The 27,658-nt window shown below is 44.0% G+C and overlaps 1 protein-coding gene across 6 annotated transcripts; it reads left to right on the top strand.

Moving 5' to 3' along the window:
- Positions 1–889: 889 nt before the first annotated feature.
- usp7 (ubiquitin specific peptidase 7 (herpes virus-associated)) lies at positions 890–27,470 on the top strand. Of its 6 annotated transcripts, none has more exons than XM_034712249.1 (31): positions 890–2,168; positions 7,373–7,477; positions 7,610–7,808; positions 9,643–9,781; positions 9,880–9,968; positions 10,060–10,168; positions 10,877–11,007; positions 11,312–11,366; positions 11,481–11,561; positions 12,260–12,350; positions 12,455–12,537; positions 12,742–12,851; positions 13,451–13,628; positions 15,962–16,106; positions 16,211–16,341; positions 18,262–18,396; positions 18,897–18,998; positions 19,720–19,825; positions 20,003–20,095; positions 20,199–20,266; positions 20,546–20,646; positions 22,167–22,320; positions 22,471–22,538; positions 22,943–23,051; positions 23,875–23,952; positions 24,059–24,159; positions 25,057–25,156; positions 25,409–25,528; positions 26,283–26,354; positions 26,468–26,558; positions 27,043–27,470. In XM_034712249.1, exons 1-31 carry the CDS (start codon positions 2,072–2,074, stop codon positions 27,147–27,149), a joined length of 3,348 nt encoding a protein of 1,115 aa, XP_034568140.1. In that variant the 5' UTR covers positions 890–2,071; the 3' UTR covers positions 27,150–27,470. The 6 variants fall into 6 exon arrangements, with proteins under 6 accessions (XP_034568140.1, XP_034568141.1, XP_034568144.1 ...); XM_034712250.1 differs by having other exon boundaries at positions 1,093–2,168; positions 22,949–23,051; XM_034712253.1 differs by lacking the exon at positions 890–2,168 and adding an exon at positions 2,520–2,653.
- Positions 27,471–27,658: the final 188 nt, after the last annotated feature.

Raw genomic sequence — 27,658 nt, 5'->3', positions numbered from 1 at the left:
TCAGCCCACTCTGATAGCAAACTACTGCCTCCTGGATGGGTAAAATATTAGTATTATTATCATAATATATATATTTTAATGTTGTTTTACATTTTTTGTAAAATGTATTTCTCAATACTAATACATATATTAAAACTACTGGTATATTTTTCAGTAAATGTGACATAATAATAGTAATTTATAATTATTATTATTATTATTGTTGTTGTTGTTGTTGTTGTTGTTGTTATTAAAATCAGAATGCTTTTTATTTGAACATTGTTATTACTTTTTTTAAAGATATTTATCAATACTAATAAATATATCAAATCTACTATTTTTTACAGTAAATGTGTCAGAATAATAACAGTATTTTTTTTTAATCATTATTATTATTGTTATTATTATTATTATTCATTTATTTATTAACATTGTTTTCATTGTATGTAACACATATTTCTTAATACTATTAAATATATCAAATCTACTGGTATTTTTTTTTACAATAAATGTGTCAGAATAATAACAGTATTTTTTCATTATCATTATTATTATTATTATTGTTATTATTATTATTTATTTTTTAACATTGTTTTTATTGCATGTAAAACATATTTGTCAATATTAATAAATATATTCAATCCATCGTTATTTTATTCTGCAAATGAGTAATGATATTTTTCTATTTTATTACTATTATTATTATTATTATTATTATTATTATTATTATTATTATTATTATTATTATTGACTGCTGCCAATTTGCACTACTCGACAGCTTCCACAGACGGTTGATCATAGTCCTGAAACGTTTCTCTGTTTAAAGTTAATAACATGTATCCTGTTATATAAATACACTCTGTAGAGTTCACATATTAAATTCATCAGTTCTCGGGATTAGACTCAGACAGTGATTTTCCCTCCATCACCGTGTTGATGATCTGGGCCTTTTTGCAGCATGCAGTCACCATTGTGTCTGGCCTTGTATTTACCTTTTACATAATCTCATATTTCTCTGTCCCATGCTTCCATAATAATTATTCTATTCTGTGTCTCCTGTATAAAACACGCACATGCCTTCTTCTCCCTGTGATTGAACATGGATGTGATCCTGGCCGGGGATGGGCCAGTGTTTGGATCTCCATGCGGATGTGACATTTCAGAGAAGAGCGCGGCCGCCATTTTGAGATTTCTCTGAGACTGAGCAGATCTCAGGCCGGACGGTAGGAGCGGGTTTGAGAGCTACACGGCTCAGGCTAACGTTGTGTGACCGGGGAACCTTCTTCACCACAAACCTAGAGGTTAGCCAGAGATGCAGCAGAGAGCCGCGTTCAGTCGTTCATCGTGTTAGGGTCTGTTTTGGAGGTTTCTGTCAGGCCGTGGAAACTCTCGTCTCCTTCCAAATTAACGTTAGTGCTGTTCCGGATTGGAAACGGCTTTGAATGGATAGCTTCTTCCTCCGCTCTCCCCCAGACGAGGGACAATCGGAGGAGCACACGGACTGGGGATATCGCAGGCCAAGTTGTTGAATGTGTGTCAATATCAAATGAGCCTTTGTTTTCATTGTTGTTGTACCTTTATCACGAGTGGGCTGCTAGCTTAAGGTTAGCTACAAACAGAGTTTTTGTTCCTCCAGGCGCAGGTCGTGCTGTGCGTTGTGTTCTTAGTTTACCCCACATTTCCAGGGGGTAAAGCCGGATTCATTTAGCTCATTGCAGCGGGCCTTCCTCCTTTGGAGCCCCCAGTCCTACCATCACATCCACCCCCTGCAGTCAGACAGCGACTCGCACCCACCAACGGCGCCGAGATTGGGCGAATAGCGAGCAAATACGTCCGCGTTTCTCTACCCGCTCCCCCGCCGACCTCCCCTCCTCACTCCCCGGCGCTGACAGCGGACAAGGCCGAGGTCGCAGCAGAGCAGGCCCGGCCGCCGAGGCTCGACCTGTCCACCCCACCTCCGCATCCTACCACACCTCACCAGCAGTCCAGAAACCGGCTCCCAACCGAGGCGACCCTGGACAAGGTCGAGGGTACCACAGATAGCAAGGAGCCCCGTATCACCTCCTCCACCACAACAACAACAGCTGCGAACATGAACCACCATCACCACCACACGCAGCAGCAGCAGCAGCAGCAGCAGAAAGCCGGCGAGCAGCAGCTCAGCGAGCCGGAGGACATGGAGATGGAAGGTAAGAAGTCTCTCATAAGAGGCAGAACTAAGTCCTTGCAACCCCTTTTATTATAATAACACTTCTGCATGAGAAATGGAGAAGTTTTATTTGTTCAGACTGAGCTCAACTTTACAGTAAACATGAAGGCCCAAAGCTAGCCAGGATAGCCGGGCTGCATTTCTGCTGATTGTGCGTCCGTTGCAGCAGACCTGTGCTGTGCTGACCTCATTTTGCGTTATAAGAGAATGGAAAATGTTTCTCCCTTCATGTGCCAGCAACATCAAACTGCTTTTAGAGAGCTACAATCAGCTGATCGTGAACAAGGTTGGAGATTAGCCACACAAATCATTCATTAGGTCTGTGTAGTTCTCAGCAAGCTGTCCGTGTTGGAACAACTAATCAAACATCATGTCCGTTTAAACCCTTCATACAGTTTAATAAAAACAACACTCTTTGTTGAAATGTTTGTAAACACTGTGGCAGTGCAGATGGACCCACGCCAGGTGAATTAATCTCCATAATGTGACTTGTGTGTCCGCTTTGGGTCGGTTTTTTTGACAGGTAACAACACCTGCGTGTCACGTCAAAGCCAGCATATCAGTGAATAGTGACTGTAGCTCTGCAGTGGTGTTAAATCTGTCCTGGTGAGGAGAGACTATTTACCTCAGCATTAAAAACACTGATGCGCTAGCATCGTGTCTAATGGCTTGTGCATCAAAAGCAAGGCCTACAGACTGACTGTGTGTCGGTTCACCACAGGTTAAAATGCTCCAGATTGGCCTCTAATGTGTCAAGTCATTTCATTTGAAAGCACTGCAGAAATGCTTTAAATGCTGATATTAGTTTAATTTTAAATTAAAATATAAATTTAGATGGATTTGATTGTACATTGCTAGCATGATAGCTAATATGCAGCTACAGATTTAACCCCCAGTCGCACTTTTAAACGTTGTTAGCAGGTTGCTAAGTGAGCTCCTCGGCTAACGGAGGGGGTGTGTGGAGATCCAAAATGGCGGCTTGTATTTTGCATCGGTCGATTCGGGCTTTTGCTCGAATGCTAGGCCCTGAGTATCTTCCTCATGTAATTCAGCCATTTTTTAATTATTGAAACGGTTACAATGCTGTGAAATGTTTATATATTCTGCATGGTGTTTATATCTTTTGTGAATATTGTAACAGTGACTCCAGCTAACTGCCTGTATGGTGAATCTATGGCGAGTGAAGAGGCAGCTAGGTGGCTAATGCTAACGCAGATGCGTCAATCGTGATTTGCTAAATTGCCTCTGCTTTAATGAGCTCGGGGTTTCATTCGGATGGGATGAGGATGTGGATTTGAAGGAAGCGTTTTGAACCATGGTGTGTTAATGGTGAGTTTTTCACCGTGGTGTGATCTGAAGCGTGCCCGCGCTCCGTGTGAGTAACGGGAGTCTCCGCTGCGGTAAGCCAGGCCCGCCGCACCGGAGCGGCAGCAGCAGCAGCGCGGGGGATTTGCTGCTTCATTGTATGGAGGAGCAAACAGCATGGAGCTCGCCATTTTTAATGATCTGTGTTTTTGTTTGGCAGTTTATGGAAACAGGAGCACCTCTCTCTCTCTCTCCCCTCCATTCATCTGAATCTAACCTCCCTACAGCAGAGGGATGTGTTGTTGTGTCACCGTGTGCACACAGCAGAGGCTTGATGGAGCCTCAGCATCACTGCGTCATTTAGCCCTGCCGTTTATTATCTGTTTGCACACATACCGAGCTTGTTATTGTGCTGCACCATTATACACCGGATCATATGTAACTTCAAACTAAAGCATCCAGAAATTACCTGGAAGGACATTTATGTCTTTTTTGACATTTATTTTTAGACTTTTCTCTCCAAAAGCAAGTGCTCTGCTTAGACATCATCAGAATCAGAATCAGCTTTATTGGACAGGTATGCTTGAACACACAAGGAATTTGACTTTGGTAAACTGTGCCCTCTTTGAACAAGGCATAAGAGTAAGACATACAAATAATAATAACAATAACATCAGCTATCAATCAATCTTTATTTGTATCGCGCCAAATCACAACAAATGTTATCTCAAGACGCTTTGGAAACATAGGAGGTCTAGACCACTCTATGTCAAATTATGAACAGAGACCCAACTTCAAGACAGGGTAAGACTCAGTCTGACCCCACCATAATCCATCATGAGCATTGCTCATCGCAGTATTTAGCTAGTTACAGTGGAGAGGACAAACTTCCTTTTAACAGGCAGAAACCTCCAGCAGGACCAGACTCATGTTAGACACACATCATGCCTCGACCGAGTTGGGTCTGGAAAGACAGATAGAGGGGAGTAAGAGAGAGAGAGGTGATAGTGATGAGACGAGTCGTAGAAGCTGTTGCCGCTGGAGTCCAGCACGTCCGTATCAGGAGCACGTCTACGGCGGCTCAGAGGAATCTACGAGACAAGGGAGCTCAGTAATATATATAGCTATAAATACAAAAGAACAACAAATAGACATTACTAATATGTACAGGCTAAAATAATATGATAAAAGTGCAGTGGTGAGTAGCAGAGGTAGTTTTTACATTATAAAAATAGAAGTTAAATAATAAAATAAATAGAAATATGGAATTCTGCTTGGAGAATTGTTGCATTGTATACTTACTAGGGATGCACCGATCCGATCCTGGTATCGGATATCGGCTAGATCGGATATCGGTGACAAGGGGCCGATATATATTGCCGATCCATATGGCAGATCTTTTCATCTCAGTTCTATGCTTTTCTGTGTTTACAATATCTATTAGTATGAAGATTAACTCACCAAACTGCTGGTACACATTTATAATCTCTTGAATAATGATCCTGTCAGTTTAAAAATGTTTACTTTATTTTGGTTTACAAAGTCAGAAAAGCCTGAAGTTACCAAAACATGATTCTATCCTCACATTAAGGAATAGAGATTGTTAAATCAATACCAGGATCAGATCGGCTAGTATCGGTATCAGCAGATACCAAAGCCCAGGTATTGATATCGGGACCTTAAAAGTAGGATCAGTGCATCCCTAATATTTACATGTATATTTACAGAGAGTGTTGATCCAACAGGTGTGACACTGTTATGGTTTAGTGTTCATCAGAGTGACAGCCTGGGGGAAGAAACTGTTCTTATGGCGGGTTGTTTTGGCGCACAGTGATCTGTAGCGCCTGCCGGAGGGGAGGAGTTTGAAGAATTTGTGTCCAGGGTGTGAGGAGTCAGCGGTGATGCTACCTGCCCGTTTCCTGGCCCGGGACCGGTACAAGTCCTGGATGGGGGGCAGGTCGACACCGATGATAATCACCCCTTACTTGCTGTTTCACTCTCTTCTCTCAGTCTGGCCTCAAAACAGCTTGACATAATAAACAATTCACACTTTAAGACAGCAAGTCTTAACGCTTTTCCTTTATAGAATCAGACTCCATGCAGCATTCTTGCATTTATCTATCTCACTTCTGTTTTAGATGCATCAATGGATGCCTGGCTTTGCAGCGACTATATCAGGCCGATGTGTATGCATGTAGAGGCTCTAAAAAATTAATAAGTTAATACCTGAGTGGAGCCCCTGTTAGGGAAGCTACATTGGCTGATGGGACATTTTAATAACCTTGAATAAAATGTGAGCTAATAACGGTTTTTCTCCGGTTTAAGGGACAGTTTTTTATTCTTGATAAAATGGTTTTACATGTTTTGTTTGCTGCAGCTAACTCTACTTAGATGCATTTCAGCATCTTAGTCATGGTAACAGGATCAGCTGGGCCGTCTTAAGCTTGTTGTTGTGGGTTAATACATCTGGAGTGTTCTCCTCCAGCAGAGGAAAAACAGTCGAGATATTTAATTTTCTGTCCAAATGAGGAAAGATTAAAAGGGTTTTGGTACGTCTCACTTGATTTTAAAGATGTGGTTGTGATGTTTTCTCAGAGTTCTTGTGTTAGTGCCTTGTAGCAGGTATTCAAGTCTCATTCTGTGATGTGTTTTGAAATGATAAATAGTCTCATTCAAATGTTGATTTCTCCTTCAAAAAATGTTCAGCTCAAGTGACAATTAGTCTAGTTTTAGCCATGTTTCTCAAAGGTTTCAGGATAGATGTACTCAGTGGGCGGGACTTGAGGTTGTCTTGGAGTTGACTGACAGACCCCATTAGCATGGTGTAATCCACTTGGGGAAACGAGGTCAGTGTCCCGAAGGAGTCCGTCAGTAAAGTCACCTGGCAAGAGACACACTGACACCGCTGCTTCTGTGAACTCTGAAGGAAGACGTATCAGAGACAGCAGACACATTTGAAGACATGTGCCATACTGTTTTTCTTCCGTCTGGCTTCTTCAGCAGCATTGTCATCATCACAGGACTCAGACAGATTTCACTCAGTCCTTGAAGTCGACTCAAAGCTCGTCTGTTCCTGTTATCAGTGTGCTTCAATAGATGAGACCGAGCAGCCGGCCGGCTCATTATGCCACTGGAATGATTGTTGTTCTGCTCGCACATTTGTTTGTGTTTGAGCGATGACTTGCAGCTTAATCCTGCATTGTGTCCATAATTACACAGCCTACTGTAACGTTGCTTGGTCTGTAATCAGACGCACGCACGCACACACACACACACACACCTACGCACACACATTCTCCTGCTGTGGCCCTCACTCTGACAGCCAGACTGGGAAAGGGGACTTGTCATGCTGTCTCAGCAGGGTTTTCCCACTAAAAAAAGTACGCAAGGGCAAAGGAAGCATCGCTGTGTGGAGACCAAGAGAAGGAGAAAGCTCTTACAGCACTACTTTTTTGCACAAATGAAGATTAATTTAATTGTTTTTATGTCTCAAACCACTCTGATGATTATCAGATCATCAGTCGTCCTGCGGTTTGAAAGTTAATTTATTAAGTTCTTTATTTGTCTACTGATAAACTGTGAGTCATCTCCACCACTGAAGGATGAATCCACACGAGCAGAAGTATCTGAAAACAGGGAGACGGTTGAGTTGAAGTGATTTGTGTTTGCACATTTTGGTTCAATAGTTGGAATCAAAGCTTGCAGAGTGTCGGGGAGCTGTTGTGGTAGATAACAAAGAGAGGAAGCCTTGTGTTTGGTGTTTAAGCTATCGATGCTTGATGTTTTTATCCATCATCCAACAACACTGGGTCTGTCAGTTAAAGGAGTACACACCTTACTTTATACAAGTCTTATTAAACTGTCTCTCTCTCTGTACAGCTGGGGACACAGACGACCCTCCAAGAATCCCAGCCAACCCTGTGATCAATGGTAACGTGGCCATGGCAGACGGACACAACAACACAGAGGAAGACATGGAGGATGGTAAGAAGGATGCACACTCACACAAACTCTTAAACATTATTCTTTTAATTGATCCGCTGCTTCTGAGTCGAGCTCAGAGGAAACCTTTTCCCCGTTTACCATCTAACAACCCTCCTGTCTCCTCCTCCGCAGATACCAGTTGGCGGTCCGAGGCGACGTTCCGCTTCGTCGTGGAGCGCTTCAGCCGCCTGAGTGAGTCGGTGCTCAGCCCGTCCTGCTTCGTCCGAAACCTCCCGTGGAAGATAATGGTGATGCCGCGCTTCTATCCGGACCGACCACACCAGAAGAGCGTGGGCTTCTTCCTGCAGTGCAACGCAGAGTCAGACTCAACGTAGGTTTCCCGTTTGGACACACTACGGCCTTTGATTGTCCTGATACACACACACACACACACACACATAGAGATAGCTTTTAAGTAGAGTTGCAAATGATGCTATTACAGACAAATTTGACCGACTACAGTTTTAAAGTTTTAAAGTAAGACTTTTCGTTCAGGACATGGATAAAACACGAACAAAGTGGAGCGTGTATAAAAGCTTCCTTCCCACACATGCCCACTTTTCTGTGTTTTATAACATTGAGTCACAACTGATGGAGTTTTTCCCTTTACTCCAAGACCTTTTAATGTCAGTCTGAAAAAATCTTTCAACCATGTTCACACTCATGACTCGACTCTATATGTGGTAAAAAATTGCTTTTGATCAGACTCTGAATTTATTAAAAATGTAATCTTACAATTAATCTTTATTTATATATTCCCCAAATCACAACAAATGTTCTCCTCAGACTCTTTCCTAACAGAGCAGGTCTAGACCGGACTCTATGTTCTATGATTAACAAAGACCCAACATCAAGACCGGATCAGATCCAGTCCCATCTTCCAGACAGGACTCAGTCTGATCTCATCTTAATCCACCATGAGCAGAGCACTTTGCAGCATTTAGCAAGTTACAGTGGCAAGGACAAACTTCCTTTAACAGGCAGAAACCTCCAGCAGGACCAGACTCATGTTAGACACACATCTGCTGAGACCATGTTGGAGAGAGGGATAGAGGGAGATGAAGAGAGAGAGAGATGATAGTGGGGAGATGGATAGTAGTAGTTGTAGCAGCTGGAGTCTGGCATGTCCAGAGAAACCTACAAGCCATTACAGTTACGTTTTTGGAAATGGTTTCATGAGGTCTTATTTTTAGAACCTCAAGATACAGCTCGTTTATAATCTGAAGATATAACTGAACTTAATTCAATTTAATAGAATACTCAGTTACCTCATCATCATGATGTTTCCTTCTTTAAGTTAGGACTAGATCCTGGTGAGGATAAAAGTTCTTCTCAAACTATCTCAGTCCTAAAGAGAGCTTCCTGATGTGACTAACTTCAAGGAGTGAGATGTGAGAAATATTTTCCAAACACTGAATGACAGTGAGATAATTAAACGCTACACAGATTAGGTTATGCAGCGATCATGTTTGTGCACATCTCTGAGTCAACGCAGCAACGCAATATCTCCGGAAATTAAAGCGATCACAGCGTGAAGATGTGACAGCTGGAAAGATGCAATAGTTTGACTCGTGGTTCTGTTCTCACAACAGGTGAGCCGGTGCAGGGAGGCTTTTTGTTTTTTATGCAGCAAAACTGAGTGCAGAACATCGGCGGCAACAAGCTGCACAAAATGATTAAAACCACAGAATAAGATGTTTTATTTTTGATTGAAATCAGTGCCTTTTAAGGAGAAACAGAACAGCAGACCTCTCTGTGGTCATCCACAGATGGGAGCACAGATCACACAGTAGTTTATCGATCTTAGATGCTGATCGTATTCTAATCGATCTGCTGCAGGGTTTATTCTTAGTGGGAAACACTGTTTATATTAGCAGTTACTTCAGAGATGTCCTCAACACACCCGAGCTGTTGAAATCATTTATTGTAATATTCCTCACTCAGAGTTTGTGGCCTCCTGGTCTCACTGTGAACTTCAGGCTGCTAGTTTTGAGCTACAGTATAGATGTGATAAATCAGGTCACGGTTCATTGATATGGACTGTTTGCCAAGTCACTGGGAATTGGAATGTGTTGAAAATGCGTTGAATGTGTTTATCTGCAGCTACATCGAGTCCCGTATCAAAATAAAACACCATAACAAGTTTCTTCATGATGCATTTTCAGGTCATGGTCATGCCACGCTCAGGCCATGCTCAAGATCATCAACTACAAAGACGACGAGAAGTCCTTCAGCCGCAGGATCAGTCACCTGTTCTTCCATAAAGAGAACGACTGGGGATTCTCAAACTTCATGTCCTGGAGTGTGAGTACAGAAACCGACAGAGGATTGATTTAAAGTCCATGTTAATTTAGAGAATGAGATTAAGTTGTGCTCACTGTTTTGATTTATTCACATTTCAGGATGTGACTGATCCAGAGAGGGGCTTCGTTGACGATGACAAAGTCACCTTTGAAGTCTACGTTCAGGCTGACGCTCCACACGGAGTCGCGTACGTTCCTCTGATTCTTCTCTGGATTGTGTTTCTACTTTTTACTCTGTTAGTAGTTTTATGAACGTTTGCTCTCTCTCTCTCTGATTAGCTGGGACTCTAAGAAACACACAGGCTACGTTGGTCTGAAGAACCAGGGAGCTACCTGCTACATGAACAGCCTGCTACAGACACTCTTCTTCACCAACCAACTGCGGAGGGTAAGGTTTCATCTCTTACTCTGTCTGTCTGATTTGAGACAGTATTTAGTGAGTTATGGACTGGTATGTTTGGTGCACTGGCTGAATCATTGAAAGTGATATCTAGCACACCCTTCTAAAGACCGATCCATGCCAGTACTTAGAAGCCATGGGAAAAAACTACAGGAAATGAATGTTTTAGGATCAAACAGGAGGAGCCTATAGGCGTGGGAATCACAATCCGATACCCGATACACCGCCTACGATAATATAACAACTCAGTGATTCTTCTTAAGTGATGAATTGCAACACCATCATGATGCTACATGAAGATATCTGATAAACAGCAGATTAGAGAGAAAGCCCCTGAAAGGTAAAGTGCAGGATTAGAGTCTTCAGGGCCGCAGGGAGGAGTCATGAAGTTTGAGTCACATTCTGTTTTTAGTGAGCCGCATTATTTTTAGATTTAATTATCACACCTGGTGAACAATAAACAGCTGTTTGGTTTCAGTCTTAGAGGGGTGTTGTGATCGTTAGTTGTTACTCTTCGTTGATGGATCTTTGTGTCTCATATGGTGAGGGGTCTCTGTGCTGTTTTACGGCTTTGTCCAGCAGCTACTCTAAAAATATTTGATTTAAGAACAGACGACGTCTTACCTGAACAGACTTCAGTTTTAGAACGATGCATCCTCAGATATCTAATCCTCTTCGCTCTCCTTCTTCTTCCAGGCGGTGTACATGATGCCCACAGAGGGAGACGACTCCTCCAAGAGCGTTCCTCTCGCACTGCAGAGGGTTTTCTACGAGCTGCAGCACAGCGACAAACCCGTCGGCACCAAGAAACTCACCAAGTCCTTCGGGTAGGGCAACGATTCTTAAAGTTTACAGCTCACCTTTATGTGTTTTAGACTGAAACAGAATGAAAAGTAGAGCTAGCATTGAGTCATTACATAAACACAAGAAAGATCTTGGCTCTGCTTCATAAGTAGCTGAAATGTTTGCCACACAGTTAACACGGTTTTCATTTTGACTTTAATCACAATTACACATTATTGTGTTTTTTTGTGCATAAATTAAAGTCATAACCAGCCATAAACCTCTCCTCATCTACCAGCTTTATAATTAATCTCCATGTTGTCGTTTTTTTCTCCTTTTTCTGTAAAGATGGGAAACACTAGACAGCTTCATGCAGCATGATGTACAGGAGCTGTGCAGAGTGGTGAGCGCTCTTGTACTGTCTTGAAGAATGTGGGTGTTATTGCATGCTGAATCATTACTGACCTATTGTGTGTGTGTGCGCGTGCGTGCGCGTTTGTGTGTGTGTGTGTTTCAGCTCCTGGACAATGTGGAGAACAAAATGAAAGGCACTTGTGTTGAGGGAACAATCCCTAAGCTCTTCAGAGGAAAGATGGTGGTACGTTTTTCTCTCCTCGTCCTCTCTTCAAGCTCGTCTTTACGGCTGCAGGAACATATGTGCAGTTTATTGTTAAACAGAAATACAACAGTAGCATCAGGATCGGTCTGTACAGAAGTATTGTTAAGCTCCTGGACAGACAGTGCTGTTATCAGTTTCAAAGCAGCGTTGATGAATCAATAAGTAAGAACAGTGAAGCTACAGTTTTTGTATTTAGGTAGCTTTGCGTCGTCTGTGCAACATTTAAAACTATTGGCTCACTTTATTGAATTTATGCTAATGAAAATGCAGATGGATTCTAATGAAGTAAAAGGTTTTAAAGAGGGCAACTCCAGCATCCACATTAAACTTCTATTACATCTCATAAACCTGGAGCTGTGCAGCGTTCCTTTAGTAGCCTCTTCTTTATAATTCATCACCTAACTGATCTCCAACATGAGCGTTATAGTTCACCTGTTTAAAGCTAAAGCTAAGACACATTAGCACACTATGAAGAGTCTCTTATTGGTCGAGCTCTGTGGACGACAGGAGCAGTAAAGATAAACGCATGAATCAAAAACAGGTTTGATGATATCGAGCTTCTGTCCGTTTGAGATTTGAGGAAGGAGGTTAAATCAAGAAGTGACCCTCTTAGATATAATATTTCTGCTGTGCCACTTGTACCTGACCTCAGTGTGTGTCTGTGTGCTTCTCTCCAGTCATACATTCAGTGTAAACATGTGGACTATCGGTCAGAGCGGATAGAGGACTACTATGACATCCAGCTTAGCATAAAAGGAAAGAAGAACAGTGAGTACAAACATCCACAGACGTCTCATTTCTCTGACATAGTTATTGGTTTCCAGATGTATTTGAAACCTGTTTATGAATGTTCTGTCTCTGCTCTTTTTCAGTCTTTGAGTCCTTCAAAGATTATGTCGCAACAGAGCAGCTGGATGGAGACAACAAATATGACGCAGGAGAGCATGGCCTGCAGGTGAGGCTTCACAGCGAGGCTTAATGATTCATGTCGCTTTCATTCTTCACTGTAGAAATCTGATAAATTCAATTCTGTGTCTTATTAGTGTTGCTGCTTTAAAGCTTGTATTTAGATTCAATATTTCTTGTGTAACTGATAAAGAAAGGTGCTGTTTGCATGTCATGGAAAAATGTTGATGTGTTTGTTTGTTTGTGTTTGCAGGAGGCAGAAAAGGGAGTGAAGTTCCTCACCTTTCCTCCAATACTCCACCTGCAGCTGATGAGGTTCATGTACGACCCACAGACCGACCAAAACATCAAGATCAATGACAGGTAGGCCCACACACACACACACACACACATATAGCACGCCTTTTACATGCATGTGCTGCATTACCAACCATTAGGCACCCTGCTTAATTCAGATGCGTCCCGCTGTCATACTCCCACGGTGCGTCAGACGTAATTTTAGTGACGGGGTCTGGTCTATATTAACGTGGGTTAAAGGATCAGGCTATTTACAGAAACAGGACAGTGAGCAGCACTCTCTGACTTCCTGCACAAGAGAAAGTGAGTCACAGAGAGTGTTTCCTGTTGGCTGTCTCAGAGTGTGTGTGTGTGTGTGTGTGTGTGTGTGTGTGGTATAGCTGATGGCGCTTTAACAATCCACCTGGATGATGTGACTCTAAAGGAGCACGCACACACACATACACACACATGTGAAGCCACCCTAATGCTCCGTGTAGCGTTTCAATAAGCTGTGAGTCATCCTTGTGACGAAACCATCAGCACCTGGCCCCTGAAGGCTTTGTTTATTTACACACACACACACACACACACACACACACACACACACACACACACACATTAAAGTCTTTCTTTCTCTCTCATGTTGCCTCCTGTCTTCATATTTCTTCCTCCATCCTCTAAAGGTTTGAGTTTCCAGATCAGCTACCCCTGGATGAGTTCCTTCAGAAGCCAGACTCTAAGGATCCGGCCAACTACATCCTGCATGCTGTGCTGGTGCACAGCGGGGACAATCATGGCGGTCACTACGTCGTCTACCTTAACCCAAAAGGAGACGGCAAAGTCAGTGTCAAGGAACCAATCGTAAGAACATTTTCTTTACGCACCTTTCACCCAAAGATTCTGTGGGCTTGTTCGGGGTTTGTTCACATGAAGCTTTGAGAGCTTCTGAAACCACGGGTGCTCAACCAAAGAGTGGGATCTGTTTCCTCTCCATGATGCTCACACATAGTTAAGATCTTAAACAGGTTACTAACAACCAACAGAAAATGTCTCTTAATGGATGATATTTAAAAGTAGAGGAGTATTTTATTGCAGTAGAAGTTTCTTCTCTCAGAGTGAGGCCTGTGTGAAACATAGTTTTGAAGCTGGCTGGACAAAAACGCAGAGACAAAAAAAATAGTAGCTGCCAGTTCTTTGCTCACAAGTTATTCCAAAAATGTCTAAAGTACAATATTAAACCCAGGTGAATCATTCAGTGAGCTTCCCACTCAGCTGCAGAGTTGATCATTTATGCTAATGTTAACTTCCATATCGAGAGAACCGACCATTCAAAGCTCAGAGTTGAAATAGGGACTTAGTGGAATAAGTACCGCCTGTCAGGAATGTACTATAACCAACAAATGCAGCTTTTGTTGCTGACCAGGCATGTGACTTCATTTAAGCTAACTCTTTGTACTGTCTATTTTACCACACTGAGTGTAAATCCACACGAAATCACACTAAATCTGTAAACCTGCAGCACAGCCGAACATGAGGGAGACTTACAGGACAGACTGCAACAATCATTTAGGAAGGAGGAATGAAAACAGATATTTTTTATTAGGAGTTTGCACCAAAATGACTTTGAAAAGACACTCAAAGAGCTGCTTTTTAAACAAATTACTGCATAATAAAGGTGGATAGTGTTTAACTTAACTTACTTTAGACTTCTCACTTTCTGCTGAGATGACTCCCTGCAGATGATCTCTAGCACACTTAGTATAAATGTGTCACAGAAATCCTCTCTGTGATTTTACAGACCGTAAACATACAGATTATTGTTTTTATTAACTCTGCCATGTGAGGTGACCTTGAGTGTGTCAAAAGGTGCCTATAAATGAAATGCATCATTATTATTATTCCATACAGTGATGCTTTATTATACAAGATGGGCCCATAATAACAGCCACTTATTTAAAGAGATAACATGCATCTTAATCCTTCTCACTCTCATCTTTAACTCCTGACTCTCCGGTTGAGCTCCTTTATTCTAACCTCCCTAAGAGGAGACGATCAGTGTTTGCATCAGAGTGTTGTGATGTTGCCTGTTAGTATCGGGGTTCATTGAAAGCATGTCAGGATGATGTCACATAAATGGTTGTCTTAAGTGCTCTCCTTCTCTCTCTCTCTCCTCTCCTCCTCCTCTCATGCTCTCCTTCTCTCCTCTCCTCCTCTTCCTCTCATGCTCTCCTTCTCTCCTCTCCTCCTCTTCCTCTCATGCTCTCCTTCTCTCCTCTCCTCCTCTTCCTCTCATGCTCTCCTTCTCTCCTCTCCTCCTCCTCCTCTCATGCTCTCCTTCTCTCCTCTCCTCCTCTTCCTCTCATGCTCTCCTTCTCTCCTCTCCTCCTCTTCCTCTCATGCTCTCCTTCTCTCTGTCTCTCCTCCTCCTCTCATGCTCTCCTTCTCTCTGTCTCTCCTCCTCCTCCTCCTCTCTTGCTCTCCTTCTCTCTGACTCTCCTCTCCTCCTCTTCCTCTCTTGCTCTCCTTCTCTGTCTCTCCTCCTCCTCTCATGCTCTCCTTCTCTCTGTCTCTCCTCCTCCTCTCATGCTCTCCTTCTCTCTGTCTCTCCTCCTCCTCCTCCTCTCTTGTTCTCCTTCTCTCTGTCTCTCCTCCTCCTCCTCCTCTCATGCTCTCCTTCTCTCTGTCTCTCCTCCTCCTCTCTTGTTCTCCTTCTCTCTGACTCTCCTCTCCTCCTCCTCTCTTGTTCTCCTTCTCTCTGACTCTCCTCCTCCTCCTCCTCTCATGCTCTCCTTCTCTCTGACTCTCCTCTCCTCCTCCTCTCTTGTTCTCCTTCTCTCTGTCTCTCCTCCTCCTCCTCCTCTCATGCCCTCCTTCTCTCTGACTCTCCTCTCCTCCTCCTCTCTTGTTCTCCTTCTCTCTGACTCTCCTCTCCTCCTCCTCTCTTGTTCTCCTTCTCTCTGACTCTCCTCCTCCTCCTCCTCTCATGCTCTCCTTCTCTCTGACTCTCCTCTCCTCCTCCTCTCTTGTTCTCCTTCTCTCTGACTCTCCTCTCCTCCTCCTCTCTTGCTCTCCTTCTCTCTCTCCTCCTCCTCCTCTCTTGTTCTCCTTCTCTCTGACTCTCCTCCTCCTCCTCCTCTCTTGCTCTCCTTCTGTCTCTCCTCCTCCTCCTCTCTTGCTCTCCTCTCTCCTCTCAGTGGTGTAAGTTCGATGATGATGTCGTGTCACGGTGCACCAAGGAGGAGGCCATAGAGCACAACTATGGCGGACACGATGATGACCTGTCAGTGCGCCACTGCACCAACGCATACATGTTGGTCTACATCCGCGAGTCCAAGCTCAGTGAGTGATCCCGACTGTCCTTCAAACACATGATCGATTCCCCTGAACTGAACCACTTACAGGCATGTCACGGGACCGCTTCACAAACCCTCCTTGTCTTCCAGGTGAAGTCCTCCAGCCGATGACTGACGTGGACATCCCACAGCAGCTGGTGGAGCGTCTGCAGGAGGAGAAGAGGGTGGAGGCACAGAAGAGGAAGGAGCGCCAAGAGGCTCACCTCTACATGCAGGTCCAGGTAGGAAACGACCCCGACGTGATGTCCCAGTGTGTTTAAGTGCTGTGATGTTTTTTAGACTGAAAGTGGTCGAGGATGTTCTTATTTTTAGAAACAAGCTGCTGCTTAGAGCTGATGATGAGGAGAGCAGAGAGAGGAGGATACATGAGGTACCTGTCTCGTTTAGTTTGAAAGCTGCAGCAGAAGGGGAAGCTTTCCTGTCGTCCTTAAGAATCACGAGCGTGACGTGACAGATGTGCTGAATGTAAACATACTGAGATTTAAACCTCCAATCAGACTGACTCTATCGTTCTGCTCGTCTTCACATGTTCTGGATTTAACAGTTCCCACACCAGAAATAAAAGCAGGATGAGTTTGAAGCTGTGTGAAGCAGAGGTCGACTGATGAACTGTTTCTGGCAAATAAATCAGCGCTGATGAGATGTTGTGTTGTTTTAACATTCTGAACTTGGCTCAGATTCTTCCCGATGCCTGCACAGCCTCCGCCAGGCGCACGGGGACTTCAACCACGTGTCACCGTGCATCTGAGAGAGTTGATCTAAACGACAGCTGACTTTGCATAACACGGCTTTACTTGCAAATCAAATGCATGATAGTGTTTGTAGCTGAAAGGACGGCTGCTGTATGGAAATGAGCTGTGGTTGATTTTACTTGAAAGCATGGTCGGTTTAATGTTACTGATCTATCAGCTGGTGTTGGAGTCGAGTCACTGTTACCTGAGGGTTTCTGAGGAGGACTGGTGTTTCACAGTCTGAACCTGGACTGACTGTGTAGGACTTTAACATTTCATCATTAACACTCATTGTTCCGGCTGCGCTGGGATCTCTGAAGGTGTCTCATTAACTCAAAAACACCTGATCCTACTTGATATTAATCAAACTTAAAGTACGCAAACATCTTGAACCATCATGGTTAGCTCAAAGTAAACGTCTTATCATCTCATTGCTCTTGTCTCCTCCTGGATGTTTCTTTAACTTATGCCTCATGTTGCACGGCTCTCGTCTGCAATGAAATGCTCTCCATCATTTGAGTCCAAGTGGAGTCCTACCAGTAGTCCTGGTATCTGCATTGCTCTCCTCCAACTTTCTGCCACTTCTCCACATTTCTGCTTTACGTATTAGTACGAATCATTCTGCTCTTAAAGTCTTTAACCAGATAAAAACTGTCATGCATCAACCAAAAATATCCTGCTGCAGATTGAAACACTTCATATCTATTGACACTTCAGATCTGAAATGTAAAGAAGAAGGAGTTACACCTTTCTAGACGTTTCTATCCCATCCATGGAGGGTGTCTGAAGCAGCCAGCCTCCTCTCTGCAGAGCAGCAGAGAGAGCAGCCGCTCGCTCTAACAGACGCAGTCACTGATTTAGCACTCTGGCTGAACTGCGACAGTCAGTGCGTCGACATGTTGTGAGGTGCAGCAAGTGCTAATGAGAAAACAGCTTGTTAGAAAGATCTGATTTTAAAGATGTTAACGTCTTTGTCTTTGAGTTTTTGAAGCTTAAAACCAGAAGAGAAATCAGGAGTTTGTTTTTACTGTGAGAGGAAGAAATGATGTTACAGGACCTCCTGCGTGCACTTTGCATGAAACATCATGAAGAGATGCTTTTACCATTTGTTTAAAGTGATCCCAGCTCTGCACTTCAGTTTTAGTGCATTACATCCTGTAGTGAATGTTCTAGAAAGAACAGAATGTGCCACAAAGACAACCTGACGAGACTTTAACGTGTCTGTACTTTGCAGCTTTAAAGATGTAATTAAAGGACAAGATCCAGCAAACAGCTTGGACACACGCCTGCTTTTTGTTTGTCTTTTTTCCTCCAGCCTTCAGTTCTCTCTCTCAAGTTTAATCCACAGTCACTGATGTTTTCTCCTGTCGTCCTCTTTCTCTCTCTCTCTCTCTCTCTCTCTCTGCACAGATGGTGACAGAGGACCAGTTCTGCGGTCATCAGGGCAACGACATGTATGACGAGGAGAAGGTGAAGTACACAGTCTTCAAGGTCCTGAAGAGCTCGACGCTGCAGGAGTTTGTCCAGAACCTCTCTCAGACCATGGTGAGCACTGTGTGTGTGTGTTTCATAGATGTCAGAGTGACGTCTGCAGATTGAATTTATAGTTTTATAAAATACTCAACACATGTACGATCTTTCAAGTTCCTCCTGAAACATTTGTTTCCGCTCTGTGGAGCGACTCTCTGTCTCTGCTGAGATGATATGAAGCCACAGCTCCAAACACGCGTGCCTCTGTCTGAAAGAGAAGGCTTGTTGATTTTCCTGTTTGCCCGTTCTGTGCAGCGGCTATAAAAACAGCTGCCAGTGTGCCGGAAAACATGTACATACACTTTTATGAGTTCAATCTGTAACTGAACGTCCGTTTGTTAAAGTGAACCTGGATTATGACGGTAGAAGAAGTTAGAAATAATATTCTTAGGAGTTTATAATCTCTGTTCTGCTAACTTATTGTGCAGTACCTTCTGTTTCCATTCTCCACCTTCCTGTGAAGTTCTTTTCCATGACTGCACATTAACATTCACACTCTGATTGTGTTGCTGCAGGGTTTCCCACAGGACCAGATGAGGCTGTGGCCCATGCAGGCCCGGAGCAACGGCACCAAGCGGCCCGCCATGCTCGACTACGAGGCCGACTGCAACAAGTCGGTGAGTGTTTGAGTTTGTGGAGGGAAACATTTTGTTCCACTGTTTTCAGTCGGGGGACTTAGAGCTGTATCATCACGCTGCGTTCAGTCAGATGTTTCTTATTGAACGATAAACAAGCTAAAAATAAACTGATGATGATAACAGAACAGCAAACACAAGACACACGTGCAGAGGATCCAGCTCTCCTTTATCATCACAGACTTCAGTATAGTTACTCCTTTATTCAGAGAGGGTAGGACGGTGTGTAGAGCAGGAAACGGAGAGAGAGAGTGTAGGAATGAAATGTGGGACAGGGGCGCTCACTTTATGGGTGCACATCTTAACCACAAGACTAAATCTGCACCCCACCCTGTTTTCTATAACGAATGCTACACAAAACGTACCTTTGGATGGTTTGTTTTGTCCAAAAGGATGAGAAATGTCAAAGTTAGATAAGGTATTGAACTCACACTGGAGAGCTAGAGCATCTGAGCTCTGATAGAAATTTCTGACTTGAGAAGAAATGCAACAAATCTGAAAATGAAGGATTACAAAGCATCCAAAAGAAGCTGCACATTATTATTTCTAAGGAAAGCAAGTAGAATCTCCTCCTCAGACTGTCTGAAATGAGACACTCACTACTTGGTGTGTTTTGTGACGTGAGCATTGTTGCTGATGTTTGTGTGGCGTTGATCCGTGCATGAGCGTGTGTAATCATTTCTTGTACATGTTTGTTCTGCAGATGATCGACTTGAGCGACAACGAGAACCCCTGGACAATATTTCTGGAGACTGTGGATCCAGAGATGGCTGCCAGCGGGGCCACGTTACCCAAGTTTGACAAAGACCGTAAGTCCGACACATGAACTTCAGCTTTCCTCAAATGTCCTTCATGCTTCAGCTAGATCAAGACAGCAAAGTGACTTATTCTGTGGGTGGAAGTCATGAGACGGTGCAGCTTGATGCATCTTATCAACATTTAGTTTGATGGTGTTGTGACGTTGGTCTCTCTCTCCTTCTTTGCAGACGATGTCATGTTATTCTTGAAGATGTATGACCCCAAAACCAGAAGCTTAAATTATTGTGGACATATCTACACACCTATATCCTGCAAAATAAGTAAGTGTGGTCATCCTCTGCTGAATATGTTATCATGTATGATCAGTACAAAGTGCACGTAGAGATTAAATCGAATGTCTGTTTCTCTTCTTGCCGTAAACAGGAGACCTGCTGCCAGTCATGTGTGAGCGAGCAGGGTTTCAGCAGGAAACTAGCCTTATCCTCTATGAGGTGATCTATTTATGTAACATTCACTTACAGGCACATTCCTCTCTCCTTTCCTCCCTCGTTCTATCTCTTCAGCTGCTCCTTCACACTCTCGATCTCACACTCTTCTTCCCCGGCAGACAAACTCTCGTGCGTCCTCTCACACTGTCACACGCAGCACCTCTATTTTCCCTCACACTCGGCTTTCTGTTGATTTGAATCTTTACACATTCTCAACCTATTACTCACAAGAATGGTGTCACGCTGACTACATCTCCCATGATGCTTTTTTATGTGTTACAGGAAGTAAAGCCCAACCTAACAGAGCGGATACAGGACTACGACGTCTCTCTGGACAAGGCCCTGGATGAGCTCATGGATGGGGACATCATTGTCTTCCAGAAGTAAGACTTTCAGTGTGTGTGAGGGTGTGTCAGTTTGCTTTTACTGCAGGGTGTGCAGTAAAAATGAGGGAGTGCTGTTTTACTTGATACCAGCATGGCTTTAAGGCAACATCACCAAAGAGGGAGTGCTGTTGAAGTGAACATCAGCAGGGTTCCTGTTCAGTCATCAGCAGAAATCAGTCTGCAGGTGAATTGAAGAGCAGCTCAGTCTGTGTGATGAGGCTTTCTAACAACGACTCTCCAACGGGCACAGAGTCCAGACAGTCAGAGGACAGGATTTATAATAATGACAATAATAACAATGATTATTTTTACTGAGAAGGTTTCAAAAACCAGGTTACAAAGAGGTTCACATGGGCAGCAAAATAAAACAAGCAGGGAACAAAACCACACGAGGCAACATGAAGAAATAAAACCTCTTTTGAAAGATGCAAAATTCCCCTAAAAGAGCTCTACAGGAGTACAATTATCTTAAACTGTTCATCAAGTAAAATAAAATGATGTTCAGTAAAGATCAGTTTGTGTAAATCCTGACTAGTGAATTTGAAAGCTGATGTCTGTAAAGTTAAGGTTCTGTGCTTCTCTCTGTTCCTCCATCGCTTTTCTGCTTCTGTCAAACTTCATGTCACGTTATGATTGTGAAAATCTGACCGAGAGAAGTCGGTGTTTGTGACAGAGACTCCTGTTTTTCCTTTTGTCTGGTAATTGAAGTGAACCCTGTAAAACGTGCATTGAAGACGTTGCAGAGTACGCTTTTATTTTGGCGGGGAATATGCATTGCTCCGTCATAATGTCATGTGTCGCCTCTTTATTTACTCCAGACAGAATAAAACACAGATGAACGCTAATCTATAACACGCCAGAGTTCACTATGAGTCAGATTGAACACACGTTGACTCTAAAGGAGCAGGACACCGTTTTCATGTCGTATGTCGTGTAACAAGCTAGCTTCTCGACTGAGAGGTTGAAAGAAACGAGACACAGCTACTGTGCAGGTTTGAAGAAGCATCTTGTTCTCCTCTTGGAGTCGTTAAAGTCGGTAACTGTGATGAGATCTGATTCTGAGGAAGATTCTTCCTCTCTCTGTTTCTGCTCTACTCGGGTAATCCTTTTAAAAATGCTGCAGGAGCTCCATTCGTCAACAGAGCCATCCATCATGAAGTGGCTGATTAAAAACCAAAATCAGAAAAATGAACACGTAGTTTTAACTCTGCATGATAAGAAATAACTGTAAGAACAGAAAGCATGTTTGGGAAACATTTCTCTGATGTGTGTTCAGACTTTAAATCCCATGTCCCATCATTCACGTGGAGAGGTCTGGCTTTATGATCCTTTCTGCAGCCGGTCAGCGGAGGGATCCTCAAATGTGTTGGCTTCACTTTAAAACAGTCCATGCATCTCTCACCCTTCATCCCTCCTGTCCAACACACCTGTCCACTCTTCCCCTCCTCCGTCTCCTCCTGTCATCACCTCTCTGCTCCTCTCCTAATCTTGTCCTCTTCCTCCAATCACTCACACAGGGACGACCCAGAGAACGACAGCAGCGAGCTGCCGACGGCCAAGGACTACTTCCGGGACCTGTACCACCGCGTGGACGTCATTTTCTGTGACAAGACCATCCACAACGACCCGGGCTTTGTGGTCACGCTTTCTAACCGCATGAACTATTTTCAGGTGAGGGCCCGATGAAGTGTTGTTGTGTTAAAAACAAGATGGCTGCCTGTTTGACCCCCTGTGGTGTTTTTATTGAGCCGTCGGCGAGCGGAGGAAACCCGGCGGGGCGCAGAGAGCTCTCCTCTAATGACTCTGTTCTGTGTTTGTCAGGTGGCGAAGACAGTAGCACAGAGGTTGAACACAGACCCCATGCTGCTGCAGTTCTTCAAGTCACAGGGGTAGGAGGCTTGTCTCATTCACACACACATACACACACACACGTACGCACACACACGCACACACACAGATCTGAATAGCCGTCACAGTCACCTCTATGTTTGATTCATGATTTGCAATCTTACAGTTGTCAGTAGAAATGTTACGTAACCTGTCCCCCCCCACCTTTCTTTGTTGTTTTCCTCTAACTCCTCCCACTCTTCCTCCCTCCCCTCCTCTCTCCCTTCCTCCTCTATTCATCTTTTTTTCATTTTCTCTCCTCCCGCTCCTCTTTTACCCTCCTGTACCTCTCTCTTCCTCCCTCCTCCCTCCTTTTATTTCCCACCATCTGTTTCTCTTCTCCTGGCGTCCTCCTCTTCCTCCCCTGCGTCGTCCTTCCCCCCCTGCCTGGTGGTGTGGTGGCCAGGTACAGGGACGGTCCAGGGAATCCTCTCAGACACAACTATGAGGGAACGCTGCGGGACCTGCTGCAATTCTTTAAACCTCGGCAGCCCAAGAAACTGTACTACCAGCAGGTAGGATCGTCTGCTCGCTGCTCGCTCTGAGGTCATGCTTTAGTGTCGAGTTAACTCTTCTTTGGTTGCTGTGACTTTGCAGTGACGGAGATGGCTTCAGTTTTCTTAATGCATATTTATCATTGCTCTTTTTCTTTCACAGTCTCATTATACTTCATCTTATTATTCTTTCTCTCCTGTTTTAATACTTAACTTCCCGGTCTGGTCCTTCAGCTAGAGCTGCAAAGATCTGTCATTTAACAGCACTTTGTTGCACCCAAAGTTATTAGGATACTAGTTCAGTCAATGATGAAGCTAAAAAGCCAAACATTACAGAGTTTGAGGTTTTAAAGTGTAAGAAGCTTCTCTTAGTCTCTCTTGTGCACCAGGCTGTTGTGCCTCTGACTCTGTTTCCTGATTCTTTGTAATCAAAGTGTCTGAAGTGATCCATGATGTCATTTGCAGATTGATCACTAATGAAAGATAAAGTTTGTCACATTTATCCTGTTTGGTATCATTTCTCTTGTCTGGACTGTAAACCCATCAAAGAAGGAGAAACCAGGCTTTTCCTCGTCCCTGGTCTTTCTCTCCTGCTCTGACAGTTTGATGTGATGAGGCTCAGTTTGTGGTTACTCCTCTCTGAGCCCACGGAGCTAAAGATATAATAACCAGATCACAGCTGTCGGCTCAGGTCGACTCCCCTCAGACTCTCTTTGTGTCTGTTACTGTACGATCACGTCCCTGCAGCTCCACCTTTAACTTAAAGCATCCATCACATGTTGTTAAACCCACAGCGTCCTGAAGCAGCTCACAGACCTCGTCTAACTCTGGTTTCTCTCCACAGTTAAAGATGAAAATCACAGACTTTGAGAACAGGAGGAGTTTTAAATCCATATGGCTCAACAGCCAGTTCAGAGAGGAGGTAAGACACACACACTCACACACACCTTATCAGTCCCTCTAAGTCCTCCTGAAGCACACACACTTCATTACTGTGATTTCATGAACCGCTCATGTGTTTGTTGCAGGAGATCACCCTCTACCCTGACAAGCACGGCTGTGTTCGTGACCTTTTGGAAGAATGTAAAAAGGCCGTGGAGCTCTCCGAAAAAGGCTCTGAGAAGCTCAGGTACCCACCGCGCAGAGAGTGTGTGTGTGTGTGTGTGTGTGGCATGAGTCTGTGTGCTCAATTTGACTCACATCATCACTAACTTGAAAGAGCTAACGTTACTTTAATTGAATGGATCAAGAAGCAGACAAACTTCCACTCTGCAGAGAGACCTGATACATAAACAGAGCTCTCCTTTACTGCTCTCTCTCCTGTACATTAACAGACTCATGACCACGCCCTTCACCATAAACCTGCGTCTGTCACTCTTCAGACCGCTTGTAAGAACTGTGCCGTCCTCTGCAGGAAAGAGGCTTTTGATCAGGAGTGAAAACTGAACCCAAACAATTCAGCTTTTGCGACCTTGATGCCGAGGAGGAGGGTCTGTAAATCAGAATCATTCAGAGAGAGGAACAGAAAGGTGGTGCCGTGTGCAGAGAGGGGAAGGTGGAGCATACAGCTGAGATATAGAAGCAGAATCTTTGCACACATGCATGCAGGGAGATAAGATTTCATGTTAACAGACAGAAGGGCGTCATCTCCTTCGTGTATCTCCACCCTGACACAAATTCCAGACCCTGTAGGGGCAGTCAGGTCCACTTTTTAACGCCCTTGATCGGAGTGACGGTTATCTCCCTGATATATTGACCCAACACATGCTAACATCTACAACACATTAAGATGTCTGTGTTCTCCTCACAGTTTGGTCCCTCTGCCCTCAGAGGAGCTTGAGTCTGCGTGAAGCTTCATCTCGTTTTTATAAACGTGCCGTCTGCATCGACTGATATTTATTCATCTTTGTTGACTAACTCAGAATATATGTGTTGTTTTAATGTGATTTAATGCTCTGAAGTGTCTTTGAAGAGCCCCTCTCAGTATTAATCCCCCCTCTCTCTCTGTCTGTCTGCCTCCCTGCAGGCTGTTAGAGATAGTAAGCTATAAAATCATCGGGGTTCACCAGGAGGACGAGCTGCTAGAATGTTTATCTCCAGCTGCCAGCCGCACCTTCAGAATAGAGGTAAGAGAGTGTGAGGCGATCCCTGTGTGCTGTTTAACTTTCATTTCTGTAATCCTCTTCTCCTCCGAGCGGCCGACAGAGAGACAATCAGACGTTCTCGTCACGAGCGGCCTCTTATGGCGGCCGTCTCTTCTTCTAAACGTTTAAGACGGACTGAAAACCGAACTGAAGCAGGTCACTCCTCAGAGAGGTTACTGTTCCACAAACATTTAATAACCTGGAGGATTTCATCTCTCCTCTGAAACATTGCAGGAGATTCCTTTGGACCAGGTGGACTTGGACAAGGACAGCGAAATGCTAATCCCTGTTGCTCACTTCCACAAGGAGGTCTTCGGCACCTTCGGGATCCCGTTCTTGCTGAAGATCAGACAGGTGGGTTTCACTTCACGAGGGACACGAGTCCAGATTAGGGTTGCAAAGGGGTGGAAAGTTTCTGGTAAATTTCCATGGGAAGTTAAACTGGGGAATTTTGGAGACAGACAGACAGACAGACAGACAGACAGACAGACAGACAGACAGACAGACAGACAGACAGACAGACAGACAGACAGACAGACAGACAGACAGACAGACAGACAGGAACTTTATTAATCCTTTGGGAAGGTTCCCTCAGGAAATTCAGATTCCAGCAGCAGGTAACACCAAAGGAAAAATATTCCAAATTGGAAACTTTCCATGGGAATTAACTGGGAATTGAGGGTAATTTAATGGAAAGGTATCATATCCATGCATAAATATTTGTTTTGTTATAAGCAGACATCCATTCAAAATAGAAATCCTCTGTGCTTCATGTGATGGAGGAATGCACAGTGCATGTAGGGGGCGTGGTCTCAATAGCCCTGCAGTAAGCAGTGTGCTATGTGCATGTGATGGAGGAATAGCAGAGATATTCAACTGTACTTGATGAAATCTGGTTGTTTTAGTCAGGATTATGATCAAATATATTTTCCCCAACTTTATTTAAGTTCTCTATTAAGAGCCAACCTTCAGTTTAGTAAATCCATGGTTTTATTCCCCTGGAAAGTTTCCAACTTTGAAAATTCACAGATTTTTGCAACCCTAGTCCAGATGTGTGAAATAATGACTCTTATCCCTCACACTGTCTGTTTCTCTCTCACCCCCTCAGGGCGAGTCTTTTCGGGAAGTGATGAGGAGGATCCAGACCATGCTGGACATCCAGGAGAAAGAATTTGAGAAGGTACAGAATCCGGCTTTTCTTCCACAGCGGCGTGTCTCGAATGTTTCCTCATGAACGTTTGATATTTTGTTCACTAGCTGCTGAGTTACATCCGTGTTTTTGTTCATCCACAGTTCAAGTTTGCGATCGTGATGATGGGCCGGCATCAGTACATCACTGAAGACGAGTATGAGGTCAACCTGAAGGACTTTGAACCACAGCCAGGTATTTAAACGCCACCAGCTCTTTTTAATCTTACTTTACTGACAGTGATGTTAAAGCAGCAGCCGGCGTCACGACGTTAGCATGCCAAGATGACTCAGCAGCTCACTGCAGCACAGTCCATAACGGTCCCATCATGTTCTCATTACATCTAGAATGAAGCCAGAGATCGTCTCATCAGTTTCATCATTTTATAGTTAATATTTAGTAAACGTCATGACTCAGATTAAAACGATGAAGCTGATTCAGACATGTTGTAGTACCGTAGTTTGTCCAGCAGAGCGCGCCTCCTCTCTTTAGTTTGTGTCCGTGTCATCAGCACATGAAGCAGACGCCTGAACGCACCGTAATAGATCAACAATCATGACGTTACATAATCCTAAAGAGCTTCTTAAGAGACGCAGCGCTCTGAGTGAAACACGCCGAGCCTCAGATCATCAGAGAGTGAGAGCGTTCAGTCTTTGACCTCACTGCCGTCTCTCTCCAGGTAACATGTCCCACCCGCGCCCCTGGCTAGGGTTGGATCATTTCAACAAAGCTCCAAAGAGAGGACGCTACACCTACCTGGAGAAAGCAATCAAGATCCACAACTAAAAAGCTGCCCACCCTTCCTCTTTGTCCTCCTCCTCCTCTTCCTCCTCCTCCTTTCCCTCCTCCTCCTCCTCTTCCTGCCTCCTGCTCCAGCTCTGCCTTCCTCCCTACCTACTTTAACACACCATAACAACAGACTGTAACCAACTGTGTGAGTTTGTGTGTGAGAGACTGCGTGTGTGCTTGCGTGTGTGTGTTCATCACTTTTAACACCCCGCCTGGACACCTCTACAGCTCTACACCGGCACTATGTCTCCAGCGAAATGGATCTCGCTGCAGCTGACGGATTTCCCCTCAACCACAAAATAAACTGCACCAACCATCTCCTGACTGTTGATTTTGATTCTTTTAATTTTTCTTTTCTTTTTTTTTTTTTTATAATTGTCTCCCTCCACGTTTGAGGCTTTTTTTCTGGCTTCTCTCCTGTTGACCGCCTGTTTTGTTTTTTTTCATTGCCTGTCTGGAAATGGGAGAAATGAAATTGGATTTTAAAATGAAATAAGCAGAGAGGG

The sequence above is a fragment of the Notolabrus celidotus genome, chromosome 20, assembly GCF_009762535.1.
Source record: "Notolabrus celidotus isolate fNotCel1 chromosome 20, fNotCel1.pri, whole genome shotgun sequence".
Taxonomy (NCBI): Eukaryota; Metazoa; Chordata; class Actinopteri; order Labriformes; family Labridae; genus Notolabrus; species Notolabrus celidotus.
The sequence above is the reverse complement of the archived record's forward strand: the minus strand, read 5'-3'. Positions and strand labels throughout refer to the sequence as shown.